General features: G+C 45.3%; 1 protein-coding gene across 1 annotated transcript; it reads left to right on the plus strand.

Moving 5' to 3' along the window:
- The first annotated feature begins 10,216 nt into the window (after positions 1-10,216).
- On the plus strand, positions 10,217-21,036 carry Cmpk2 (cytidine/uridine monophosphate kinase 2). The gene is made up of 5 exons (XM_021179025.2): positions 10,217-11,243; positions 12,615-12,729; positions 15,204-15,405; positions 18,173-18,406; positions 19,219-21,036. The coding sequence occupies exons 1-5, from the start codon at positions 10,569-10,571 to the stop codon at positions 19,334-19,336; spliced, it is 1,344 nt and encodes a 447-aa protein (XP_021034684.1). The 5' UTR covers positions 10,217-10,568; the 3' UTR covers positions 19,337-21,036.
- Positions 21,037-24,693: the final 3,657 nt, after the last annotated feature.

Below are 24,693 nucleotides of genomic sequence, written 5' to 3' on the forward strand. Positions count from 1 at the left end.
CAGCCAGATTAAAAAAAAAAAAACTTTCCCGGGGACCGAATGACCAAATCTGGTATCCAAGGTAAAGAGTCAGTATGACAGAGACATGACTGTAGTAAGCTCACATTCATTACAGCGTTCCCCTCACCCCAATAGCTAAGTTGTAGGTCCATGTACAGGCTGATGTAAAAGAAAACATAATACAGGGTCTGGGGAGGTCACAATACAGGGTCTGTTGGTAAAGGGCTTGACTTGTGTTAACATTTCCTAAGGAGATGAAAACCAGTATCTTTTCAGTATCTTTTCATCTCAGTTAGGGCACCAACGAAGGACCAATGTACAATTCCAGCAAAGTCCAGTTTGGTGAGCCAGTGAGTTTACTGGACTAACAGAGCTTTAGAAATGGGCTGCTTAGAAAGAAATGCACCTTGGCCAAGTCCCATCCCATCATGGATGACGATGTCATGGGAACTGCATCATGCAGACCCCCTCTTTCAGTTAGCCTTAAACTTCCCATATATCCTAGCATTTCCCAAGATCACTTGAGTTAGTGGGAGCCAGGAGGAGTCACCGCTATACACCAAGTGGAGGTCTTGTGACATTTCCCCGCTGCTGCTTTCTACTAAGGCACATCAATAGCTCTACTCTGTTATTACAGCCTTGGTTATCACTGAACTGTTTTCCTGATTGGCGAATAAGAAAAATCTTTGCTCCAAAATGGCAACGAGGTGAATCTGTTCTGCTCACAGAACGAAAGACCATACTCATTTGTACACCTTACAAATGGGGGAACCTGAATTGGATTCCCAGAACCTATGGAAATAATGGCATGTTTGATATCACCTGACTGAAATCCCAGCACTGGGGATATGGAGACAGCCAGAGCCTAGGACTTGCTAGGCAAGCTCCAGCAGGTCGGCCTACTTTTGCCTTCCCTGTTGCTAGGACTGTAGGCACAGGCTGCCATACCTGGCTTTTTATGTGGGTGCTAGAGCGCTGAACTCAGGTCTTCATGCCTCATGGCGATTCTTTACCAACCAAGCCATATCCTCAGGCCTCATTTTCACATTTTCTTAGGAAGTGTAACAGACTTCTGATTAAACTGTACTAGATTCCCTTTTTATCAGAATATAAATATTATATATGTCTGTGAAAAGTGAAAAAAAATCTGGTGACTGATTCTTGGGTGTGGTTCTGTACTCAGATGTTGCTGCTTAAGTTCTGTACTGAGGGTCTGGGTGCTGTTGCTGAGGTACTGTGCTCAGGGTCTGGGTACTGCTGCTGAGGTACTGTGCTCAGGGTCTGGGTGCTACTGCTGAGGTACTGTGCTCAGGGTCTGGGTGCTGCTGCTGAGGTACTGTGCTCAGGGTCTGGGTGCTGCTGCTGAGGTACTGTGCTCAGGGGCTGGGTACTGCTGCTGAGGTACTGTGCTCAGGGGCTGGGTACTGCTGCTGAGGTACTGTGCTCAGGGTCTGGGTGTTGCTGCTGAGGTACTGTGCTCAGGGTCTGGGTGTTGCTGCTGAGGTACTGTGCTCAGGGTCTGGGTGCTGCTGCTGAGGTACTGTGCTCAGAGGCTAGGTGATGCTGCCGAGGTATTGTGCTCAAGGACTAGTTACTGCGCTGTGAACTTCTTCTTTCCTCAGTAAACATGTCCTGTTATTTTTGTGAAAAGGGAAAACACTCATTTTCCTGGAGCAACAGAACACTGCCTACCCTGAGCCATTGTTGTGGATGGAAACAGAAACTTCTGCTATTTTTGTACCAGGAAACTGAAAGTAAACTTTGCAGCACAGTCCTAGTGTTTAATGAGGTCAGTTATGCCACAGTCATCTGATGAGGTCAGTTATGCCAGGGTCATCTGACTTGAGCCCTGGAAAGAGGTGGAAATAAAGGTGTTGCAATCTCTGGCACAACTTGAGAAATGCCTTCTGAAAGGTCGCATAGCTATGATGCTTTAGTGTGAGAGAAAATATTTCTGTGGTAGGTCCCAGCTAAGTTGGAATCACAAACTTTGGGGTAGATTTGGATACCTGCATGAGATTTATTTTTGAGTGTGTCATTCATTCCTCTATTCAGGCATGCTTCTCTCAAGCTGTTTTCCTCTTCTTTGAGGCTTACTGATTGAGATGGCATGTGAAACTGCCATGTACCAATTTCATCAAGTGTGAATGAAATATAAATGTGATTGTCAAGTTGACTTGATTTAGTATCATATTTGGGGACATCTGTTTTCTGTGTTTAAGCAGGAAGTTGCATCTTAGCTCTATACCTAGCCCCTTGTCTGCCTGACCCTGTGTTATATCTGGTAAGCATGGATAGTCATGCCTAACTCACTCATGGCATTGTGATATCAAGGGGTCTGGTGCAGGCTAAGCACTAAGGGCAGAGCTTGCCGTGGGAGAGTGAGGAATGTGTACTCTGCTTCAGAGCCTGGCCCTGTGCTGCGGTTTGCTTGCTGATTCACAGTACAGCTTAGGACACTTAGCTCAGTCAGGGAGCAAGATCTCAGCCAGGGTTTAAACACTGGCTAACTGCTTCATAACTGACTTCCATAATAGCATTACTCATCTTCTTGGTAAGAGTTCGCTGTGCAGGTTGGTTTCTTGCAATCATTCATTCATTCATTCATTCAGGTACTCAGACAAACTTCAGTTTCTCATCTTCCTTTTCTTTGATGTGCATTAATTGAGATTCCTGTATGAAATTGTCATATAAAAATATGAACAATTGTCAGTAAAATATAAATGCGATAGTTATCCTCATTGTCACCTTGACTGGATTCAGTGTCACGATGGATGGAATATCTCTGTGTTTTCATATTCAGATGTTTCCAGGGAGCTTAACTGAGGAGGGAAGACCTATGGATGTGAGTGGCACCCGTAGGCTGCAGCCCAGACTGAATAACACTGGAAAGAGGAGTTGAGCACCACATTCCTCTCTCTCTGCTTCCTGACTGTGGACACAGTGCAACCAGCCCCTCATGCTCCAGCCTGGGTGCCTTCCCTACCATCTCCCATCATACCCTGAGCCAACAGGAATTCTTTTCCCCTTAAATGGGTGCAGGTCATGGGCTTGACAACAACAGTCTGAAAAAGTAACTAATACAATGGAGGAAGTTACAACTCTGCTGTCCAGAGCTCACAGCTCAGTCTTTTGTCGTTTGAGTGTTCTGGAGGCAGGCTGGGCAATCCTAACTCCTTTCCCAACAGAGAGAAGGGATCATGAAAGTGCATATTCTGTTTCTGTATAATCTGGGGAGTTCATTTGGTTATGGAGGTCAGAGGGGTTAGGGGTTATGGAGGCCTTGGGGGTTGCTCCTTGATTCTACCTTCTTTAGACAGGTTCTTCTGTTGTTACACTGTGGACATCAGGTTACTATGTCCATATATTTTGGGGGATTCTCTGGTCTTGTACTACTATTATCTTTAGAAGTACTGGGATTATACACACACACACACACACACACACACACACACCCCACCCACAGGACCTCTCCACATCCCAGACTTTCTACAGAACTTAGGTAAACATTTGCCTTAAGCTACAATAGAGCCATAAGTACAGACATGTAAAACTCGTAAATCTGACCTTTGGGCCCATTGGTAGTTTACAACCAAACTGCTCTTTGAAATGGCTTGAAGGCCAGTCCTGATAGTTATGGCTGATTCTAGATCTTTTCAGGACTGTGACTTATAGCAGCATCCTTTCAGGACTGGTGTTGAGACTCCAAAGCTTTTGGACTCCATTTTAAAGAACCTGACCTAAGTTTGAACTCAGGTAGACGAAGAGGCTGATATCTAGCATTAGTTTCCAAGTTGCCCCCCAACAAAACCTGAGCCAAGCTCCAGTCTTTAGGCTAATCCCCAAAAAGACCCCCAACAAGACCAGTGTCTCCAGGTCATCCCCCCAACAAATTTGCACCCCAGGTTACAAGCCTGTCTAAAGACCACCAAAGCAGAGGGGAGCAGAAGTTAAGTTTATGATATGACTTCCAGCACCAACCAATTATGTAAAAGGCCATTGGAGGTTTCCAATTAGATGTTTGCACATGTACTCCTTTGCTGCTTACTATAAAGCCTTGCCCCAATAAACATTTGGGGCTCCCCTCCACCAAAACCATCCTGTGTGATGGTGGTGCTTTGGAGGGGGTGGTGGCTTGAGCCAGCTCAAATAGTAAAGGCCATGCTGTGAGTTGCATCAGATCGGCTCCTGTGTGTGTTTTGGAGGATCACTAACATTTCCCTGGCACAACAATGTCTACTCCAAGCCAGAGCTTACCAAAGTCAAGTTGGGAGAGGGGATCTTCTGAAGACTGCTGAAGGTAGGTGTGGGTCATGACTGACATCTGAGAGGCCCCTGTTTTCTCTCTTTTCCTTGGGAGTCTCATACTGAAAACCATCCAAACAGGTTGTGACAACAGTCAAAAGGCACCAGCATTTTTACTAATCCAGGGATTTTATTCCAGAGTACTTGTGCGTTCTTAACGTGTTCCATGAACTCTGGTGGGGGGGGGGGATAGTGCTCCAGCAGGCTTTAGAATGCTTCTCTGGACTGTGGAATCTGTTCACTGAGTTACAAACATCATAGTCTTTAGGAGATCCTCACCGAATCGTCACACAGAGAGTGCATCAGTGATCAAAGCACAGCATTGTGATGCACAGTTTTGGTATCAGCTGGGCCTGACTTAGAGTCACCTAGAAGACTCTCCCCTCTCCTTGGTACTTATATACAGGCACAGAGCTTGTTAACCCCTTTACTGCACTTGACCTGGAATTTGGATTCTATCATCAACACTCTTCATGAATCTCTTTGGTTGACTCTCATTTTCTCACCTCTTTATTTATATTGTGACATCCACATTTATTAGTATGTAATTGTGGGGCGGTGAATTGTGTCAGGAAACTTGGTAAAGTTGAGGTGGGTTCAGAACTCCCAGCACCTCATACCAGAGGACGGTAGGTGCTTCACCAGCTCCAGACCAGGCCCCTGTCATGAGACCACAGCATCCCATGGAATGGATCGTGACAATCAGTCACATAAGGGCAGAGACCCAAACCCCTCCACATGTAGATGAAGCATCCCTAACATCTCAGACCAAGCCAATAGAAAGCATCTGTTGTCAGACCCAAAAACCACCCCAAAATGTATATAAGGCCTTATCCAGAGGAAATAAAGGTGTGGGAATTGTCTCACCAAGATCTTCTGGGAGCGTCTGTCATATGAGAGCTGTGACACTCTTGTTCCTCTCTTGAAACTTTGGCTGCTAAAAGCTGCCTGGGTACTTCCTATTGCTGGGTGGCCCCCACCTTGGTTCCTAGCCATCTTACCTAGCTGGCCAGCCCCCCCCCCCAGGCCCCAAGCCCACTCATTGACCGTGATTGTTCTTCGCCTCCCTGTTGCTCCCTGTAACTCCCCCCTGCCCCTCAGAGAGCACAACTCCTTGACTGCTCCAGCCAGGGCAGAGCCCCACAAATCTCCCCACAGACATAGCGTCCAGTATGCAGACTGGTGTGCAATTATATGACATTTTCTCTCTGTGGAGAGTCCTGTTCATTCTCTGTGTTCTCACAGCTCTGATTTTGATTTTCTTCTCTATTTCCTAGAGTTGAATTGACTAGAGAAACCTTAGCTAACAGGGACTTCAAAACCTGAGCCATTTTTCATTTTACAATATATTGATTATTACATTGAAATGTATTACCCCTTCTTGATTTATATATATGTGCGTGTATATGCATGTTTGAATACATATACATATATATACACATAGCCATACACACACGCACACGCACATGCACACTCACACTCACACATGTCTAGAATAATTTGATCCTCTTTTACTTCCCGGACTCTGGAAGTGCTGAGGATGGGACAACGCTGAGAATGGAAACAGAAGTGACTACTTTTTCCTGCCTTGGGAAACTGAAAGCAAATTCTCTAAGTGCTGCAGATAATAACTATTTCTTTGAATACATACCTGCCACTCATTGATTTATTAGCTCATTCACTTACTCACCCACAGGAACTTCTTGAAGGGTTTTTTCAGTTTCTACTTCTCATCTCTGCGCAAATGGGGAAATTGATACAGGAATAGTTGTTCAGTCCGGACTGCCCAGCGCCACCAGATGCTCATGCCTAGGAATCTTAAACTGGCACTCAAAAATTTGACTCTCAGCTATTTAGAGTATGTGGAGGGGGTTTTGTTGTTGTTGCTGTTGTTGGTTTGGTTTGTTTTTTTTTTTTGTTTTGTTTTGTTGTTTTCCTGGCCATTTATGGATTCTAACTTGAATAGCGTTGTACAACACTGTTGTTTTGGTTTTCACATAAGAAAAGTTCATATGTGATGTTCTAATTTGCTTCCCATGGCTACGATAAAACACTGTGATCAAAACAGCATATGAAACCAAGAGTTTATTTTGGCTTGTAGTCCCAGAGGGACTTCCATGATGGCAGGGAAGCCTGAAGCAGGCAGCAGCCATGGTAGCAGGAACAGGAAGATGAGAGCTCACATCTTCAAATGCAAACACAAGCTAGACAAAGTAGGGCAAGGTTTTAAACTCTCGAAGCCCACCTACAGTGACATACGTCTTTGGCAAGGGTACACCACCTAAACCCATTGTTATCCCAAACAACATCACCAAGTGAGGACCAAGCTTCAGATATTGACTCTGTAGGGGACATTTCTCCTTCAAACCACCATATTCTACTCCCTGGGCCCCATAGGCTTCATGACCTTATCAATGCAAAATGCATTTAGTCCAACTTTCAAAGTCCTCATAGTCTATAGCAGTCGCAACAATGTTAAAAGTCCAAAGTTTAATGTCTCTTCTGCGACTTAACCAATCTCTTGGTTATAATTTGCTGTGAAAAGAAAAAAACCGCAAGTTACTTTCAACATATAATAACACAGAATACACACTGCCATTCCAGAAGGGAGAAATGAGATCATAAAGATGAAATACTGGACCAAAGCAAGGCCTAAACCCACCATAGCAAACACCAAATCCTGTAACTCCATATCCAGGGTAGGAGGCTTTGACGGCTCTGTCTTCTCAGCTGTGTTGTCTGCAACATACTTCTTTCTCTTCAGCTTGTTCTTCCCGCTTTGTGCAGGTTTTTGTTTTGGTTATGTTTGTTTGTTTTCTTAGATGTCTCTTGGCTCTTGGCCCTGACATCTTTACTGTAGGAGACTCCAGAAGTTTCTCCTGCAATCTAGACTCTACTTTCAGTTTTTCTATTGGGGGATACTGCCCTCTAAGGGATTATTTATGAAGGGACTTCCCTACCTTTCACCGTTCTTGGTCTCAGTGGCTCGCTGAAACTGCCTAATTCCTTCACTTTTTCATTCTTTGTGTCCCCAAATCCATCATCATATGGACAACACTGCCAAGCTCTTTTGTCAAATTGTGATGGGCCCTTGCCCTCTGAGCCACCATAGCAGCAGCATTTGTTTGAAGTTGCTTTCTGAGAGCTGAAAAATCCTTATTCTTTTTCCAAGTTGGAAACTTAGCTGAGTGGGGTATTGCCTCCAGGGTACCAACTTTCATATGAGATTGCCTTCTGTTGCTGAGATAAGTCACCATGACCAAGATAACTTATAGAAGAGTTATTTTAACTTTGATTTCAGAAGGAAAAGGATTCGTCGTGGCTGGAAAGTATGACAGCAAGCAGCAGACTTGGTGGCAGAGGGAATCTGAGAGCTCACATCTTCAAACACCAGCATGGAGCAGAGAGAATAAACTAAAGTGGGAGAGGGCCTCGAACTCTCAAGTCCTCCCCTCCTTCCTGTGACATACTAGTTCCAGCAAGGCTGTACCTCTCCCAAACTGGGGACCAAGTGTTCAAATGCTGGGGTGTTCTCATTCAAACCAATACAGGCAATTTTAAAAAAATGACTATTGATGTGAATGCAAGTGTCAATTCATTAACTGTGCCCACAGGAACCAAGAGGTGCTGTAGGTTTTCGTCCCAGCCCCTCTGATGGTCTCTATGACAGTGATTGTGGATGCTGTGTGTACATGCCTTACCAACTTGTTCCAATATGGCACACAAAGGCCTAAGCTACTCATTCAACTGGTAGGGCCTATCGGGCACATTGTAGTGGGGTCAGTATGAAAGAAATATTTTGTTTTGATTTACACCAAAAGTAGCTATCTCACCAATGGTCAACATTCTATAAATCTCTTGAGTTTGTAAAACTTCTATGCAAGAGACTTCAGATAGTTTCATCTTCCTCTTTCTGTTTTATGCAACTTTTAAAAATGAAAATCCCTCCCGCTCCATCTCTGGAACTTGGTGGCCGGGAGCGGATGATCTCTTCCCCCCTTTCTTCGTTTTCTCTGCCTTGATTTCTTACATGTTAGCCAATCTGCTGGTCTCCAGTCAATGGGGGAAGAGACAGATTGCTACCTTCATTGAAACAAAATCCAAGCAATTCCTTGCCCTGGTGTGCTGTCCGGGCAGCTTTAGGTCTCTATGCACACTTCCAAAAACAAATTGTCTATGGGATGGATCCTCAAGTGGGGCAGTCTCTGGATGGTCATTCCTTCAGTCTCTGCTCCAGACTTTGTCTCTGTAACTCCTTCCATGGGTATTTTGTTCCCCTTCTAAGAAGGAGTGAAGTATCCACACTTTGTTCTTCCTTCCTCTTGAGTTTCATGTGTTTTGCAAATTGTATCTTGGGCATTCTGAGCTTCTGGGCTAATATCTGCTTATCAGTGAGTGCATATCATGTGTGTTCTTTTGTGACTGGGTTACCTCACTTAGGATGATATCCTCCAGATCCATCCATTTGTCTATGAATTTCAAACATTCATTGTTTTTAATAGCTGTGTAGTACTCCATTGTGTAAATGTACCACATTTTCTGTATCCATTCCTCTCCATAAACAACCAAATCCAGACATTATTGCCCATAAGAGTTTGCTGACAGGAGCCTGATAAAGCTGTCTTCTGAGAGGCTCTCTCTGCCAGTGCCTGACAAATACAGAAGTGGATGCTCACAGCCATTTATTGAACAAAGCACAGGGTCCCCAATGAAGGAGCTAGAGAAAGTACCCAAGAAGCTGAAGGGGTTTGCAGCCCCATAGGAGGAACAATATGAACTAATCAGTACCCCCAGAGCTCCCTGAGACTAAATCACAAAGAAAACACATGGTAGGACTCATGGCTCTAGCTGCATATGTAGCAGAGGATGGCCTAGTTGGTCATCAGTGGGAGGAAAGGCCCTTGGTCTTATGAAGGTTCTATGCCCCAGTACAGGGGAATGCCAGGGCCAAGAATGGGAGTGAGTGGGTTGTGGAGCAGAGGGAGGGGGAGGGGATAGGGGATTTTCGAAGGGGAAACTAGGAAAGGGAACAATATTTGAAATGTAAATAAAGAAAATAATTTAAAAAAAGAATATCCTAAAAACAAACAAACAAACAAATTGTCTTGCAGGGTTACTTTCACTTCTGTGTCTCTCCGTGTGTGATTGTGTGTGTGTAATGTGTGTGTGTGACCAAAAATATTTATTTCCAACAATTATAATCTGAGACTCTGAGACTCTAGCAGGCCTTCCAGGCAGTAATTTCACAGAGGTCCCTGTAGCTAACTGCCGGAGGTGTTGTGTTCCTTGGACAGCTCACTCCAGGGTCAGTTGTGCATTGCATCTTTTTGCTCTACCAACACAACTGACAGCCTGCTCACCCTGGCCTTACTCCTTCCTTGTGTGGGAGATAAATCTTAAGCTGGGAGCCTCATTGAAACACCTATCTTTACTGTGAACCAGCAAGGTTGAGACGGTCTTAAGACTCCTAAAACATAGCCAAAACACACACACACACACACACACACACACACACACACACACACACACACAGACAGAGAGAGACAGAGACAGAGAGAGAGTTCAAAACAAACACAGGACATTGATGCAGGAAATTTTGATTGGCAATTACTAAATGTGACAACCTGGTCACACATCCCAGTTTGCATCCCATGTGAGCAAAGGGCACCCCGGAGGAGTCCCTCATTTGCAAAGTTGAAAAGCTGCCCAAACAGGCTTCAGGCCTGGGGAAAAGTTACTGCAAGGTAAATTGAGGCCAGGTACCTGAAGGTCAGGGGCCTGTGCACAGGTGGGTCAGCTCTGTCTGTCTGTCTGTCTGTCTCTCTCTCTCTCTTTCTGTGTGTGTGGGTGGTGGTGGTGGTGGCGTGTTTTCTTGAGCCTTTCTCCAGCTCCCCAAGTCCTCATACAACAGAAATAAGTATCCTAGAGGTCCAAAACTGGGGCCAGGATCACCTGCCACTACAGAACCAAGCCAGACAAAGCTGATTCCTCAGGAGAGGCTGGAATTCTCAAGAGCAGGCGTTGCCAGGGGACCACATCAGTGTTAGCAACCCGCCAGAGCCCCAGGGCCAGAATTTCCTAACCGCTGCCGACGGTTAAAGGCGCGTCTGTGGTGGGAGGAGAAGCCCAAGCCCGGGAGTAGCTCGGCCACACTGGAGGTCTCAGCCACAGCTGCCTTCACTTTCGTTTTCCGGGGATCCTGGGTGTGTGGTCACCGCGGTTTCGTTTCCGAGGCGTGGCGGAGGGCGCGGCCCGGGACACCCATGGCCCTAATAAGCCGCCCTCGAGCCCCACTGTGGTTCGGGCGACTGTCGCGGAGGCTGTGCGGGCGACACCAGGCCTGCATGGGGACCATGGCTCGGCCGCGGCGCTTCACTGTGGAGCTGCCTGATTGCTCCCTGACTCACTTCGTCCTGGGGGACGCAACAGACCACAGGGATGCACGCCTGGCAGAGCTGCTCGGGCCCCCGGGGCGCAGCTACGCGCTGTGTGTGCCCCTGGCTCCTGGCGAAGGCTGCGGGCCCCGGGTGCAGGCGGCCCGGGTGCACCAGCGCCTGCTGCAGCAGCTGCGCCGGGGTCCTTTACAGAGATGCCAGCTGAGCAAGCTGCTGGGCTATGGTCCGGGCGATCAGGCCGGCGAAGCCCAGCATGGCTTCCTGCTGCGGGACCCTAGCGACCACCCGGACACCCGGCGCGACTTGCTCCAGCTTCTGGGCTCGTGCCAGGAGGCGGCGCGCCCGCAGTTGGCCGAGTTCCAGGCCGACTCCCAGGGTTTGCTGTGGCAGCGTCTGTGGGAGTTGCAGGGAGACAGGCAGGTGCAGGTGGACTGCGCATGCGTCCTGCCGGCCCTGGAACCTCATCTGCACCCATTGCTGCCAGATCTGCTCAACTCTGCGGTGTTCCAAGACCGGGACGCGGCAAGGGCTGTCTTGGAGGAGGTAAGAGTTCTTTCCCTTGGGGACTGAGTGGAGCTGGGGACTCAGCACTTTGGTTGGCCAATCAAGTGCTTTCTGCTTGGTTTGTTTATTCTTATTCATGAGCCAGGTGGTGTAGGCAACACAGGTAGGCTCTGTGCTAGACACTGATGCTGCCTTCAATATTTCGTGTGTAGGTTTCTGTCAACTTACTGTCCCGTGCATCCAACACCTATCTGGCTGAGCAATGCTTTCTGCTAATACATTCATTCTCAAAAGCCTGCAGGGGGAGTAGAGAGTCCCCTGGAAATCAGGAGAAGGAAGTCAGCCAGATAAAGGGATAATTTGTTGGGCATTTGCTACCAATCTGGGATCTTGGGGTGCAGGACATGGTATGTGCATCAGAGAGTGTAAGAATTCAACTGGTTTGTGGGCCATATGTGGTCCCTCAACTGCTCAAGGTTTTTTTTTTTTTTTTGCTTTTATCCCCCCATATCCCCAACACACACATCCCTGTCATCTGTAAATGTTCCTGTGATGGAGGGACAAGGGATTTCTGGCAGAGTCTCCAGGAAAAAGCCTAAGATTGTGTTACACCCAAGCAGTGCTTGGGGCCTGCTGGTTTCTGTAGTTAATACGGTATTACAAATGGTGGGGCAGGGCTAGAGGATGGCAAAAAGCCCCTGGTCAGCCGGGCAGACGATCGGATGTCTGGCATTTGTCAATTACTCACTTTCAGCTCGTTTCTCCAACACTCTGCCTCACTTTTCTTAGTCCATAAGGTGGTAATAGCAGAAGCATTTACAGAGATTGACCAGTCTAATGCTTACAAAGCTCTTTGGAGTGTGCCTTGCTTCCAGGGAGCATGCCAGTGAATGAAAGTGGGCCTCAGATGAAGGTCTTAGGGGCATGGGATGTGGGGATGAACAGCGAGGAACTTCGGATTCTCAGCAGATACGGCTGCTGCAGCTTTAAGCACTTTTCTCAGCCTCTGGGCCTTCAGGAACAAGTGCGCATTTGCTGGTGGTGGGGAGGGTGCAGATGCGCTTGTCTATAGGGTGGTTCTAGTTCCCCAGGCCTCCTATGGCTCCTATGGCAACAGGATCTATTGCTCCACTGTGGCTGTGGCTGGAATGACATGTCTACTTGTCCTTCCCATAGGGTAAGCTGGCCAATGAAGGATTGAGGCTGTGTAACCTAGACATTTGCAGCCTTTTTGTGAGCCTGTCTCAACTTCTAAATACTAGGATCCCACGCTCTAGGCATTGTGTTCAATTTGGAACAGACCTCTCTAGCATTGGGCAGTGGTGTCTTTGGCAGATGCAGGTTCTCCAAAGCCCCAGCACTTCCTTGCTCATGCACAGGTTTTTTTTTTTTTTTTTTTTCTCCCTACAGTGCACATCCTTTATTCCAGAAGCCCGGGCAGTGCTTGACCTGGTTGACCAGTGCCCAAAGGAGATCCAGAAAGGGAAGTTCCAGGTCATTGCCATCGAAGGACTGGATGCCACTGGTAAGCAAACACTGCTTTGCAGTTTTCTGTCAATGCCACAGACTGAGCGGTTGCAGGAGGTCGTTCTTGAAATAATCAATTCCAGGCTGACCCTGGGACACAAGGACAAGTTAGTGGAGCTTTCCGAGGAGGGTCCTGCTCTGCTGATGTCTCCAGAAGACACCCAAGGCCATGCCCAAGCTGTATTCTAAGAACCAAGATTAGATCTAAGAGCACATTAGGTCATGTGGACAAGGAAGGGGGAAGCACTGACTGGGTGAGGTGCAGTGCTTTAGCCAACAAGTTACGTCCAGGAGCCACAGGGCACTGAGAGGCCTCCTCTTGGAGAAAACTGTGCGGTAGGGAGGAGGAGGGAATGGAGAAGCTTCCCAGGCTTCTCAAAAGGGGTCAGAGTATGGGGATGAGTTAACCTTGTAACCAGAACATTCAAGCCCAGGCAAAGGCTGGTGGTGATGGATGCTTCAGATGTCTCCTGAGTCACTTGGATGGATGCAGACTACTGGATTATAATTTTTTTTTTTGGTGGTTACATTGCTTCGTTTTTGTTTTTGTTTTGTTTGTTTGTTTGTTTTTGTTTTTGTCAGTTTGGCACAAATTAGAGTCATCTGTGCAGAGGAGACCTCAAATGAGAAAATGCCTTCATCAGATTGGCCTGTAGGAAATTTGGTAGAAACATTTTTGTTTTCTTGATTGAAGACTAGTGTGGGATGGTCCAGCCCACTGTTAGTGGTGCCACCCAGGGCAGAGGGTCCTGAGCTATGTAGAAAGCATGCTAAGCAACCCAGGAAGAGGAGTAAGCCAGTAAGCAACACTCCTCCATTGTCTCTGCTTTAGCCCCTGCCTGCTGGGCTCCTGCTTTGAATTACTAACCTGCCTTCCCTCAGTGATGGAGTGTGAGATGGGAGTTGTAAGGTGAAATACACTCATTTCTTCCTGATGATAGATTTGGTCAGTTGCAGTCACAGCAACAGAACACTAACTAGGGCCTCAGTACTGATGTTTGAATCTAGGGATTTCACATGCTAGGTAAGTGCTTGACCACAAAGCCACATCCCTGGTCCCAGACTGTTCTCTTTAATAACTTCAAAGGTCCATTCCTCATGGGACCTCTTGTGTTATTGGGGCAGGGGAATGGCTGTAGCTCACTGTCCTGGCTCTGCCTGCAAGTCATCAGGTGGGAGAAACAGTGTGAATTGCATTCAGCTGGCGTTCATCACTGATCAAAGATGTAGTCCTGGTTGTTTCAGCCACAGCTAGAAGGTTAACACAAGCTGTCCATCTTTCAGTGGGTATTTATTATTTTAGATAATTTATTTTGTACTTAGAGATAATTCAGATTCTGTAAGACAAACAAAACAAAACAAAACAACAAAAACCACACAACCTCACACCCCTGTGCGCACAGATGTGAAATTCAGAGAGTGATAACAAGGAGAGGAGAAAGGGTTGGCTGCTTCATCCTGGGTTCAGCCCCACCAAGGAGGCTCCATTACCTTCTCTATTGCTCAGTGACTCAATGAATACTCTGCTGTGGAACTGGGCATTCAGAACACGGTATATGTTGACCGTTTTCTCATAGCACACACAGCAGGTCAACACTGTCAGAATCTGTAAGAACAGTAAATGAGCAGTTGGAGATGAAACCTTGCTATTTTGAATGTTAAATATGATAGAGGGGAAAAGGCTGTAAGTGTAAACAGTTGGAGCTCAGGGAGGTCCAAGAACAGCATCTGTCTAGGGTAGATTATGCCTTATCATTGCAGTCCTGTGCTCCAGACATTGGCTGGGACATCTGAGATGGGCCCAGGAAGTGGCCCTGAACAGTGTGGCATCCAGGGCTATGCAAAGAGGAGAGCAGAGATAGACCTAAATATACCCTAAAGAAGGGACTTGACCTGCCAGACCGAGGAGCTCCAAATGCCAAGCAGAATGGAATGTCAAGCCCAGAGTAGCAAGAGTGGAGGGGGTGGCAGGGATAGCAGAGTGGCTTTTGGAGGAAAGTTGAGAAGTGGGGTTAGAGCAGGTGGAGAGAAGCAAGGCAGAAGGACTACAAGGCTGGAGCAGATGGATCTCTAGAGGAATGAGCAGAAGCAGCAGCAGAACGTGAAGGGGCCCAGAGGGAGGTGGAGAAAGGAGAATGTCTTAGTTAGATGTCTGATGTTTTATAAACACCATGACCAAAAAGCAACTCAGGGAAGAAAAGGTTTATTCCATATGATAGCTTACAGCCCATCATGCAGGGAGGTCAGGGCAAAACTCAAATAGAATCCTGGAAGTAGAACCCGAAGCAGAGGCCATTGAAGGCATGCCACTTACTGGCTTTCTCCTCTAGACTTATTCAGCCTGCTTTCTTATACAACCCAGGACATTACAGGTTGAGGACCTTTGCTCTTCCTTGGTTAATAGGTTAATGTTAACCTTTGAGAGTACCATGGCCAGTTTCAGCTAGGAAGTGTTCTGCTCTGTTTATATAGGAAAGACCACACTGACGCAGTCGGTGTCAGAGTCTCTCAAGGCTGTCCTCCTACAGTCGCCACCCCCCTGTATCAGCCAGTGGAGGAAGATCTTTGATGATGAACCTACTATCATTCGAAGAGCCTTTTATTCTTTGGGCAATTATCTCGTGGCTTCTGAAATAGCTAAAGAATCAACCAACTTTCCTGTTATTGTAGACAGGTGGGTAGCAAGATGCCTTCTCCCTAAAATGTGACTCACTCTCTTCTGCATATATATCCAGGTGCTCAACTGTGAACATGTGTTATGATTACAAGAGGAATACTGTCTATGATTTATTAACTGTCTGCATCATGTTAATACCTGGAATAGTGCCTTGGGTAGGTCAGAATCAGTTTCTGCAGTTTAAGTAAGGAACATGGATCTTACAATTTGGGTCATGGGCTGGAGAGGTGGCTTAGTGGTTAAGAGCACTGACTGCTCTTCCTGATGTCCTTGAGTTCAATTCCAAGCAACCACATGGTGGCTCACAACCATCTCTAATAGGATCTGATGCCTTCTTCTGGTGTGTCTGAATAGAGTGACAGTGTACTCATATACATAAGATAAATAAATAAATAAATAAAATCTTTTAAAGAAAGGTTAGGCCATAACTTACAGACATTATTCTTCTTACCAACATAATCAACAACAACCTCTAGGCTAATGCAGTGGGCTTATCCTGTGGACTCCACTGTGTTCTTTGCCTTTCTGAGAAGTTCCAAAACTATTAAAAATGGGAACTTAAAAATGCAGACAATAATAGGATTTGCTGTGATCACTCAGCCTAAACGGTCACTCAGCCTTGGAAAATCTTCAAACCTGGGAACAACTTTATTTTCCTTGAGAACTTAAGTTTCTATGGTAAGTACGTAATATAGGTGATTCTCCTTTGATGTCAGATATGAAGCTTTGCATTCTTTCACTTTATATTAGAATAAATAATCTGATTGCAACAAAGGCCTGGGGGTGCTTTCACTAATAACCCTTTACATGTGGGTCTGTGGAGGCCTCACAATGCTCACTAAATCCTGAGTAATTTGGGTAACTTAAAGTTGTATATATAATGCTTAGCACCTCCGTCCCCTTTGCTCTGAGTCATTCTCAACCATGGTTACCGTTGATTCTAGGACCTTATGTCTGTATCACAGATGAACATTTTCCAGCATGTGTTGAGTCTACCACTAGGCAATAGCAATTTCTCAAGGAAACCACATCCCTCTTGACTGATCCCAAGTTTATGGTCAACCAGGTCATATCTAGACCAAGACTGACTAGCTATGGGTGTATCTTGTATCTCAACATTTTTACCTTTTCCTTGCTTAATATTGACACTCATGTCAGTACCCTCAAGGACCAAGCTAAGAATACAGGTCCCTCTGTCTTCCTGGTTTGACTATAGTGACAGGAACCCCTTTCCTGCTGTTCACTGTTGGTTTTGGTGACAGCACCTGGACAAGATTTGTTGGGACACACAGAGTTGAGCCCCATTCTAGTAATATCATAATTTTACGTATCTATTAGTTAATATTATCCATTGATATATGTATGCATGCATCAATTCCCATGAAGAATATTAATTATTGCATAGTAATAAACGCCATTCATTAACAGACACGAGGAATACTCACTTATTGCAAACTTACCATGTGCTGGTTTTGTAGTTTTCAGGTTTGAGAATACAGAGGTAACTAAGAAACATTGCCTACTAAAGGGATGCAAGCTCCAGGGGTGGGGGAGATAGGATCTCACACCTGAAACAATAGCTGTGGACCCCAATAAGCAGTACCTTAGTAGAGTCTCCTCCTGCGTATGGGGAGCTGAAGGAGGAACATAGATTCTGTATGGGGCCTTCATGGAGCAGAACTGTGAAGGCAGAGAAGGGACTTTGCTATTTGATGGTATCACCCTTGCTTGGAGACAAGGTGTGAAGATGGTCCATGGTCCAAGCTGGAAGAAAGGTCCATACCTCACAAGGAGACAAAACCCTTTTCTGTAGGCTGTGGATAGCTGATGGAATCCTCAAAATAGTGCGCTGGACTTCTTTCCATTTATGACCATGGCTGTCTCTACTGGGGGATGCCTGACTTGGTCTCCTCTCTGCTTAATTACCACTGCACAGTCAGACAAGTAGACATTTGTGAAGAGATGAGGGGTCTTGTAGCTTCCATTCCTGAACATGGATTTCATGGGTAATCTGAATTTGGCACAGTATGGGAACTTCTCAGGCCTCCCGTATTTTTTTTTTATTTATTAGGTATTTTCTTCATTTACATTTCCATGTTCTCCCAAAAGTCCCCCCTCCCCTCCCCCCCTCCCCACCCACTCCCATTCTTGGCCCTGGCGTTCCCCTGTACTGAGGCATATAAAGTTTGCAAGACCAAGGGGCCTCTCTTTCCACTGATGGCCGACTAGGCCATCTTCTGCTACATATGCAGCTAGAGACACAAGCTCTGGGGGTACTGGTTAGTTCATATTGTTGTTCCACCTATAGGGTTGCAGACCCCTTTAGTTCCTAGGGTACTTTCTCTCGCTCCTCCATTGGGGGCCCTGTGATCCATCCAATAGCTGACTGTGAGCAGGCCTCCATATTTTACTAGCTCAGGATATAGCATTAAATACAAAGACACTGCTGAGCAGGTCTATCATCCCCACCTCACAGCTACACAGAAGTTAGTGTACTAAAGGGCTCGAAGGGTTCTTAGGGTATATTGTAGTTTTAATTGAATATATGACTTCATGACTAGTCCACCTTTATTACTGTTGTTGACTCTGAGTTTTGTGTTTTCTACATAAACAAACAAACAAACAAAAAACAACTATCCAAATATATTTCACTTGTGCGGTGCTGAGAAGTCTTTCAGCAGAGGCAGCCTGGTTTGACTGTTGCCCTCAAATGGTATTTTAACTCCTTCCAAAGAGGAGACCTCATTGCTGCCTTGTTTCTCAGGTACTGGCATAGCACAGCCACCTATGCCATAGCTACTGAGGTGAGTGGAGGCCTACAGTATCTACCCCCTGCCCACCACCCTGTGTACCAGTGGCCAGGGGACCTGCTGAAGCCTGACTTGGTCCTGCTGCTGACTGTGAATTCTGAGGAGAGAGTGCGGAGACTGCAGGACCGGGGCCAGGAGAAAACTAAAGAAGAGGCTGAACTTGAGGCCAATAATGTGTTTCGTCAGAAGTAAGTGTCCCTGGGGTGATATGAGTAGTCAAAGTCCCTGCCATCTCTGAGATAAGATCCGAATTGCTTTAGGATGTGAGTGAAGGGCACAGTTCCTGTGCTTCTAGTAAGAGAGACAATGTCCTCTAAGCCATTCTAGTCCCTGTCTCTGTGCTTGTTATCATCTGACATTTGCCTTGCCACTTGAAAACAGTGGGGTTTCTATGCCAGCAATAGTGGGACCTTGATTAAGACCCATAGTTTCAGGGTTAGGGACATACTCCCCATGAGCCACGGGCTTGCTGTACAAGCAAGAGGACTTGGGTTTGACCTCCAGCATCTGTCTTAGTCAGTATTCTACTGCTGTGAAGAAACACCGTGACCAGGGCAAATCTCATAAAGGAATGCATTTGACTGGGGCTGGCTTACAGTTGAGAGGTTTAGTCCATCATTGGCATGGCAGGAAGCATGGTGGCATGCGGGCAGACATGGTGCTAGAGACAGAGGTGAGAGTTCTACATTCAGATCCATAGGCAGGCAGCAGGAAGAGAGAGACCCTGGGCCTGGCTTGTGTTTCTAATACCTCTGAGTATAAACTGATAAGAAAGGATCAGGATACATGATTGGCAAGGCTGTCAGTAATTAAGCATCACTGCGGACATCATCCTTCATTGAACAAACCCCACTGAATAGGTTTAGAGGCAGCGATGGCTTCCAAGTTGAGTTAGATGGGGTTTTGCTCCAAGTTGCAATAACAAGGTAAGAAAGTTGCTTTTTCAGGATGAATTGGGTGGGAGAGGAGACTGACTTCTTCCCTCTCTCTTTGCCTTCAGGGTGGAAATGACGTACCAGCGTATGGAGAACCCAAGCTGCCATCTGGTGGATGCCAGCCCCTCGAGAGAGACAGTCCTGCAGAAGGTTTTACAGCTGATCCAGAGTTCTGGTCGTTAATTGTAGATGTTCTGGCCAGGTTCCTCATTACACCAGAGGAGCTGTGTGATGCACTGAAACCCATCACTTGCCATGTGGCTTCTTAGATTTAGCGGGTATGAGCATATTTGGTGGAACAAATTGGAGAGTGAGCAGTTTGCTTTCCTTCTGACTGACCGAGCCAGCTGCGACTGCTGATTCATTTCTGCCTGGCCATGTACCAACTTCTTGGGATATATTTTAACACCCCAACTTTCTGATCCAGTGGTGAGCCAGCTGCAGGACTTCCTGCAGCTGGAAGCTAAGGATGTCAGTTTTGGCCCGCACTGATCAATTGTGATGAGCTAGCATCATTTGTTTTTATCCCAAGCCCTATAACTAAGGATTATCACAGAGCTGGCTATCCGAGGACATTCCTTTGGAGCTATTCATGGGTGGAGACACTTGGAAAGAAGCCATTGCTCTTACTTCAGAGGATCAAAGAACACCTTGGACAGTGCCCTGAGTGAGCACCTCAGCATTGATAGATGTGTTCCCCTGAACTGCAAGTGCTGCAAACCCCTCTTGTTCTCTTTTGCGTGTCTGTATCTGTATTCCGTTTCTCAGCTCTGCAATCCTGTTCTAAGTGTAATGAGCAGGCTGCACTGATCGGGATGCGCTGCACACCAATTTGTTTCTGTTGATGTTTACATCATGCATTTCCTTAGTGTAGGAACTGTGTGTGAGTCACTCACACAAACCGAGGCCAAGGAGCTAAATGTAGCGTTTGCTCAATGTTTTCACTACACAAATTTAATTTATCTTAATAAGCACCGTGGATTCTGGAACGAGACTTCGTAGTAAATTATCATGCACTTTGAATGTCTTCTGATTGCATGTGAAGTCAGCTTCGAGGGCTCTTTAGATAGAGAATAGAGCTGCGGAGGAGAAGCCTGGTGGCTCTGTAGCCTTGGCTTAGTCATTTAACGTTGACAATGTCAGTAGTTTGATCTGAAAGGGGGAAGTTGGTGGAACTATAGAAATATTTACTTGGGAGGCTGAGAAAGGAGAATTGAAAGCTCTACGTGTAAGTTCAGAACTAGCCTGGGCAGTGTAGTAAGACCTTGTCTCAAGATAAAAAACTACAAAGAGGACTAGGGGTGAAACTCCATAGTAGAACATGGTATTAAATATTCTATCCCTGGGTTCAGAATCTGGGGTACATTCCCAGTACCATAAGAAGAAAAATATAAACAGAAAAACAAACAACTAAACAATAAAAGGAATTAAGTCAGATTTGGTCACAAGAAGGTGGCTGGACCAGACTATTATTTAACATTCCAGTTCAAATGTTGATGCCTCTCTACATCATTTTTGATCCCACATCCCATTTCTTAAGAAAAATCTGTTCCCAAGTAACTATATTAAATTATATGAAAGCCTTCTAAGGTTTACCCTAATCTTAAACTATAATAAGATTTAATATTAACATGTCAATATTTTTCACCTTGGGACTATGTATAACTTATAAATAATGTGTCCATGTATATAGATATATTCTTTGCTTCTGTTAAACATATTTTTAAGCTGATAAATAACATTAAGGCTCTCTGTAATGTGGCAGCTAATTCCACAAAGGGTTTTGTTCAAGCCTCTCTGAGATGATTGCACCAGAGGCTGAAAAGTCATAATGCTTTCTTCATGAAACCTGACAGTGAATAAACTTGCTCTGACATTCCTAACCCTGTTTGTCATCATTGCTGAGTGACACACTTGTCGGAATATCTCCCTGCAAGTTCATCTTTCCTTAGTCAAAGGTTCTTATGTATGTGAGAAAGTGGAGGCTGTGAGTTTGGCGCTGAGTGGACTCTGTGGTCAATGGACTTTGGTGAGGGAGGATTTGTTTTGACCATTATTTTCACGCTACAAAATATCAAAAGGATTTTAAAAATTCCATTCTCTGTCCAACTGATCTGTAGATGACTTACATTTGATAACTCAGGGGCTCCCACCAAGATGCATAGCTCTTCTCACTGTACGGTGAGCCGTATTCTTATTCCATAATACTTTCTTTCATGCTTAATAATGGCAGTTCATCATAGCACATGGCGGCTAAAACTACAGAACCCTGGTCTGAGTTTGTCATGCACTTAGATGTGTCTGACTGGTTGGGTCTGGTAGAAGGAACATGATGGCTATCAAGTGGATATGGCTCCCTTTTCCTTCTGTCCCTGCTGTGTTCAGATAGTAGCTGGGAGAAAATCTCCAGCGGGGAGCAGGATAGGTGTAGGTGTGTGGAGTGAAAAGATCTTTGCTGCTCAGGGGTACACAAAATAGATGGGAAGTAATGCCCATAGGTTTCATGTACCTAAGGTGTAACTTACTGTGGTTTGCTCCTCCACACTCATGTACCCCACTTTCCTACTGTGCTAATTAATATTGATTGACAACTTGACAGGATCTAGAATCATCCAGGATACAGATCTCTGGTCATGTATGTAGGGGAGGTACTTGAGGCAAGCAGATCTACTGTTAACAATGGTAGCATTATTTCTTCGAATGGGATCCTGGGCTGGCTGAAAAGGGGAAAATGAGTTAAGTACTAGCACTCATTGGCCTCTGCTTCCTGACTGCAGATGCACTGCCACCTCACTCTTCTCCCCTGCCTTTCCACCAAGATGAACCATACATATTCAACTATGAGCTGAGATGAGTTTTTTCTTTGCTAAGTTCCCCCTGTCTAGTATTTTGTCTCAACAATGGGAAAAGTAACACAGACCCCTGTTAACAGTCTTAAATGGAAGGAAGCACAGGCTCCTAGACATGATTGCATGGCTTGGAACCCCTTGAAGCTATGTGAGCTTCGGAATGTGGTCTGGCTGGCGATGTGTGACCAACAGGTACTGATAATGCCACTCCAGGACTGTTGTTTGTACAGAGCATGCTTGGGTCTGTAATGTTTCTCTGTCTTTTGCTGGTTAGAAGACAATCAGAACTTTGGCTTGAGAGAGGAAAGTTCGAGGTGAGGTGACAGAGTGCATCTACCAGCCAGGACTGTTTACCCTTGAGCTCTATGGGAGACCAGCACACATTGTATCAGGTAAAGTCTCTCTCTCACACTGTATCATATTAAGTCTCTCTCTCTCTCTCTCTCTCTCTCTCTCTCTCTCTCTCTCTCTTTCTCTCTCTCTCTCTCTCTCTCTCTCTCTCTCTCTCTCTCTCTCTCCCTCCCTTCCTCTCCCCTTGATCTTATTTTTTATCACACAGCAAATTGTCTTCCTTTTGAACATATACCCAATTTGCATTCATTTATTCTACAGTGAGTTTGTATATCAGACCTCTCAGTTGCCTCAAACATTATAACTCATATAATAAATATATCAAAATGCTTTTGATATGCACTAGGCACTTGTGAAGAGAGATGATAGGAGAAGCAGCCTGCCTAACAGAATGGATGACTAAGCTTAGCTTTGGGAACTGGATGGTCCTCCTTCAAACTGACTTTAAGCATGCCCATTTTGCACTGTAGATAAAAAGATGTTGCACAGAAGAGTCCGAAATTCATGTTTGTCTCTTCCCGGTGTGCTCTCTGGATTTATGCCAGTATTATACTGATGTTTATTTTCATCCTTGATGTGACATTGATTTCCTCAATCTTTTCAATCTCTTATATATCAAAGCACTAAAGTCAAGATGTAAACATGCTTCTGATTGAGAATGATTTGTTGCTTTCTTTCTCTACATCATGTTCTCCCATCTTTTCTGTATTCTATAATGACACAATGTAATTTACAAAAAATGTTATCGTTTGGAAAGCATGCCTTCTCAAATCATCTGCAATAGTTGAACTTCCTGGGCATGGCAGGTGACTACTCCAGAGGAAACAGGGAAATATTCTGCAGGAAGATTCTATAAGAGGAAGTCAAAAGAGGCATATTCTAAAATGTACATGGAAGAAATGTGTGGTAAACTTGAGTGTCCCTGGCTTTTATCTGACTGACATGTCAATATCTGCTTTGTTTGCTGACTGGAGTCCAGTAGAAAACTCATAGACCTGTAAGTATGGACTGATCCCAGTAGAAAGTAAGAGAGCAAGATTGTAAAAGCCAAAAAGCCACTTGTGTATTAATTAAATGAATTTGGTAAGACTTGGAACTACCTAGGCAATATCTCTCCAAGTGTCCGTATGAAGTCACTTTCAGTGAGGCTCCAGTGAGGGGAGAAGGCTCCTCTCTGTCTGGGCAGAACCTTTCTCCAGTTGCCCAGATATGCAGAGGTCCAAGAAAAAAGCCATGTTGCCTGGATGCCTTTACTCCTTCATGAGTGAGTGCTTCTAACTCTGCCATTGTCATCCCCAGCTGGTGTGAGATGGAGGCTTCTTCAGCCTTCCAGTGTGCACTAAATACAAGTGTCTCTTGAGGAATCTTCCGGGTCTTCGTCAACAAACCGGGACTGCTGAGACATGCTACCTTTTGGAGGCTCAGCTGCCACCAGGCTCTCAGCTTCTTCAGCATGCAGATGGCCACGGTTGAACTACCCAGCTCCTACTGTGTAAATCAATCCAATAAATATTTTACACACACACACACACACACACACACACACACACACACACACACACACCCTATATATTCTATTGATTCTGTTTTTCTGGAGAATTCTGCTTACTACATGTGTGAAACCCTGATTTTTATATATGTACTTTAAATTTCAATCTAATCGACAAAACATACATGAGGCATGTCTGGAGATCATGTGAAGTTTGTGATTTATATTGAAATTTAGTTAAGTGCATATACAAAATCAGATTTCCCACATGTGTTAAGCAGGGTTCTTCAGAAAAACAGAACCAATAAATGTGTGTGTGTGTGTGTGTGCAGAATATTTATTGGACTGATTTACAGTAGAGGGGCTAGCTCGATATTACTGAGTGACTGAGTGGATATTATATAGTGGATTTTTTACCATGTAGAATAACAGACCACTGATGAATTGAGTTATTAGCTGAACAAATGAGCCAAGCGTGCCAATGCCACACCCTACTCTAAACTCTCCAGCTAATGGGCTTCCCTTCCTGCAGATTCTGATTCCTATATAACCCTGCCATTTTGGTCATGCTATCTCTTCACCCCTCTCTCTCGGTCCTCTCTTTTGTCTTCCTCTCTCTTCTCTTCCTTTCGCTCTTCCCATCTCTCTCCTTTCATGGCCTGCTTCAGTCTTCTACTTTATCTTTCTATTCTGGACACTTCCAGATGCCTCTAGCTGTACTCTACCTCCTATCTGCAATAAAAATAAAAATACCTTTCCTCTCAACAATACCTTGGAACGGTCATGTCCTCACTTTGTACAGTGAGCTCCCACATTCATATCTCTCGCTCTCCCCCTTCTCCTCCCCCTCC

The sequence above is a fragment of the Mus caroli genome, chromosome 12 (assembly GCF_900094665.2).
Source record: "Mus caroli chromosome 12, CAROLI_EIJ_v1.1, whole genome shotgun sequence".
In the NCBI taxonomy this organism is placed as follows: Eukaryota; Metazoa; Chordata; class Mammalia; order Rodentia; family Muridae; genus Mus; species Mus caroli.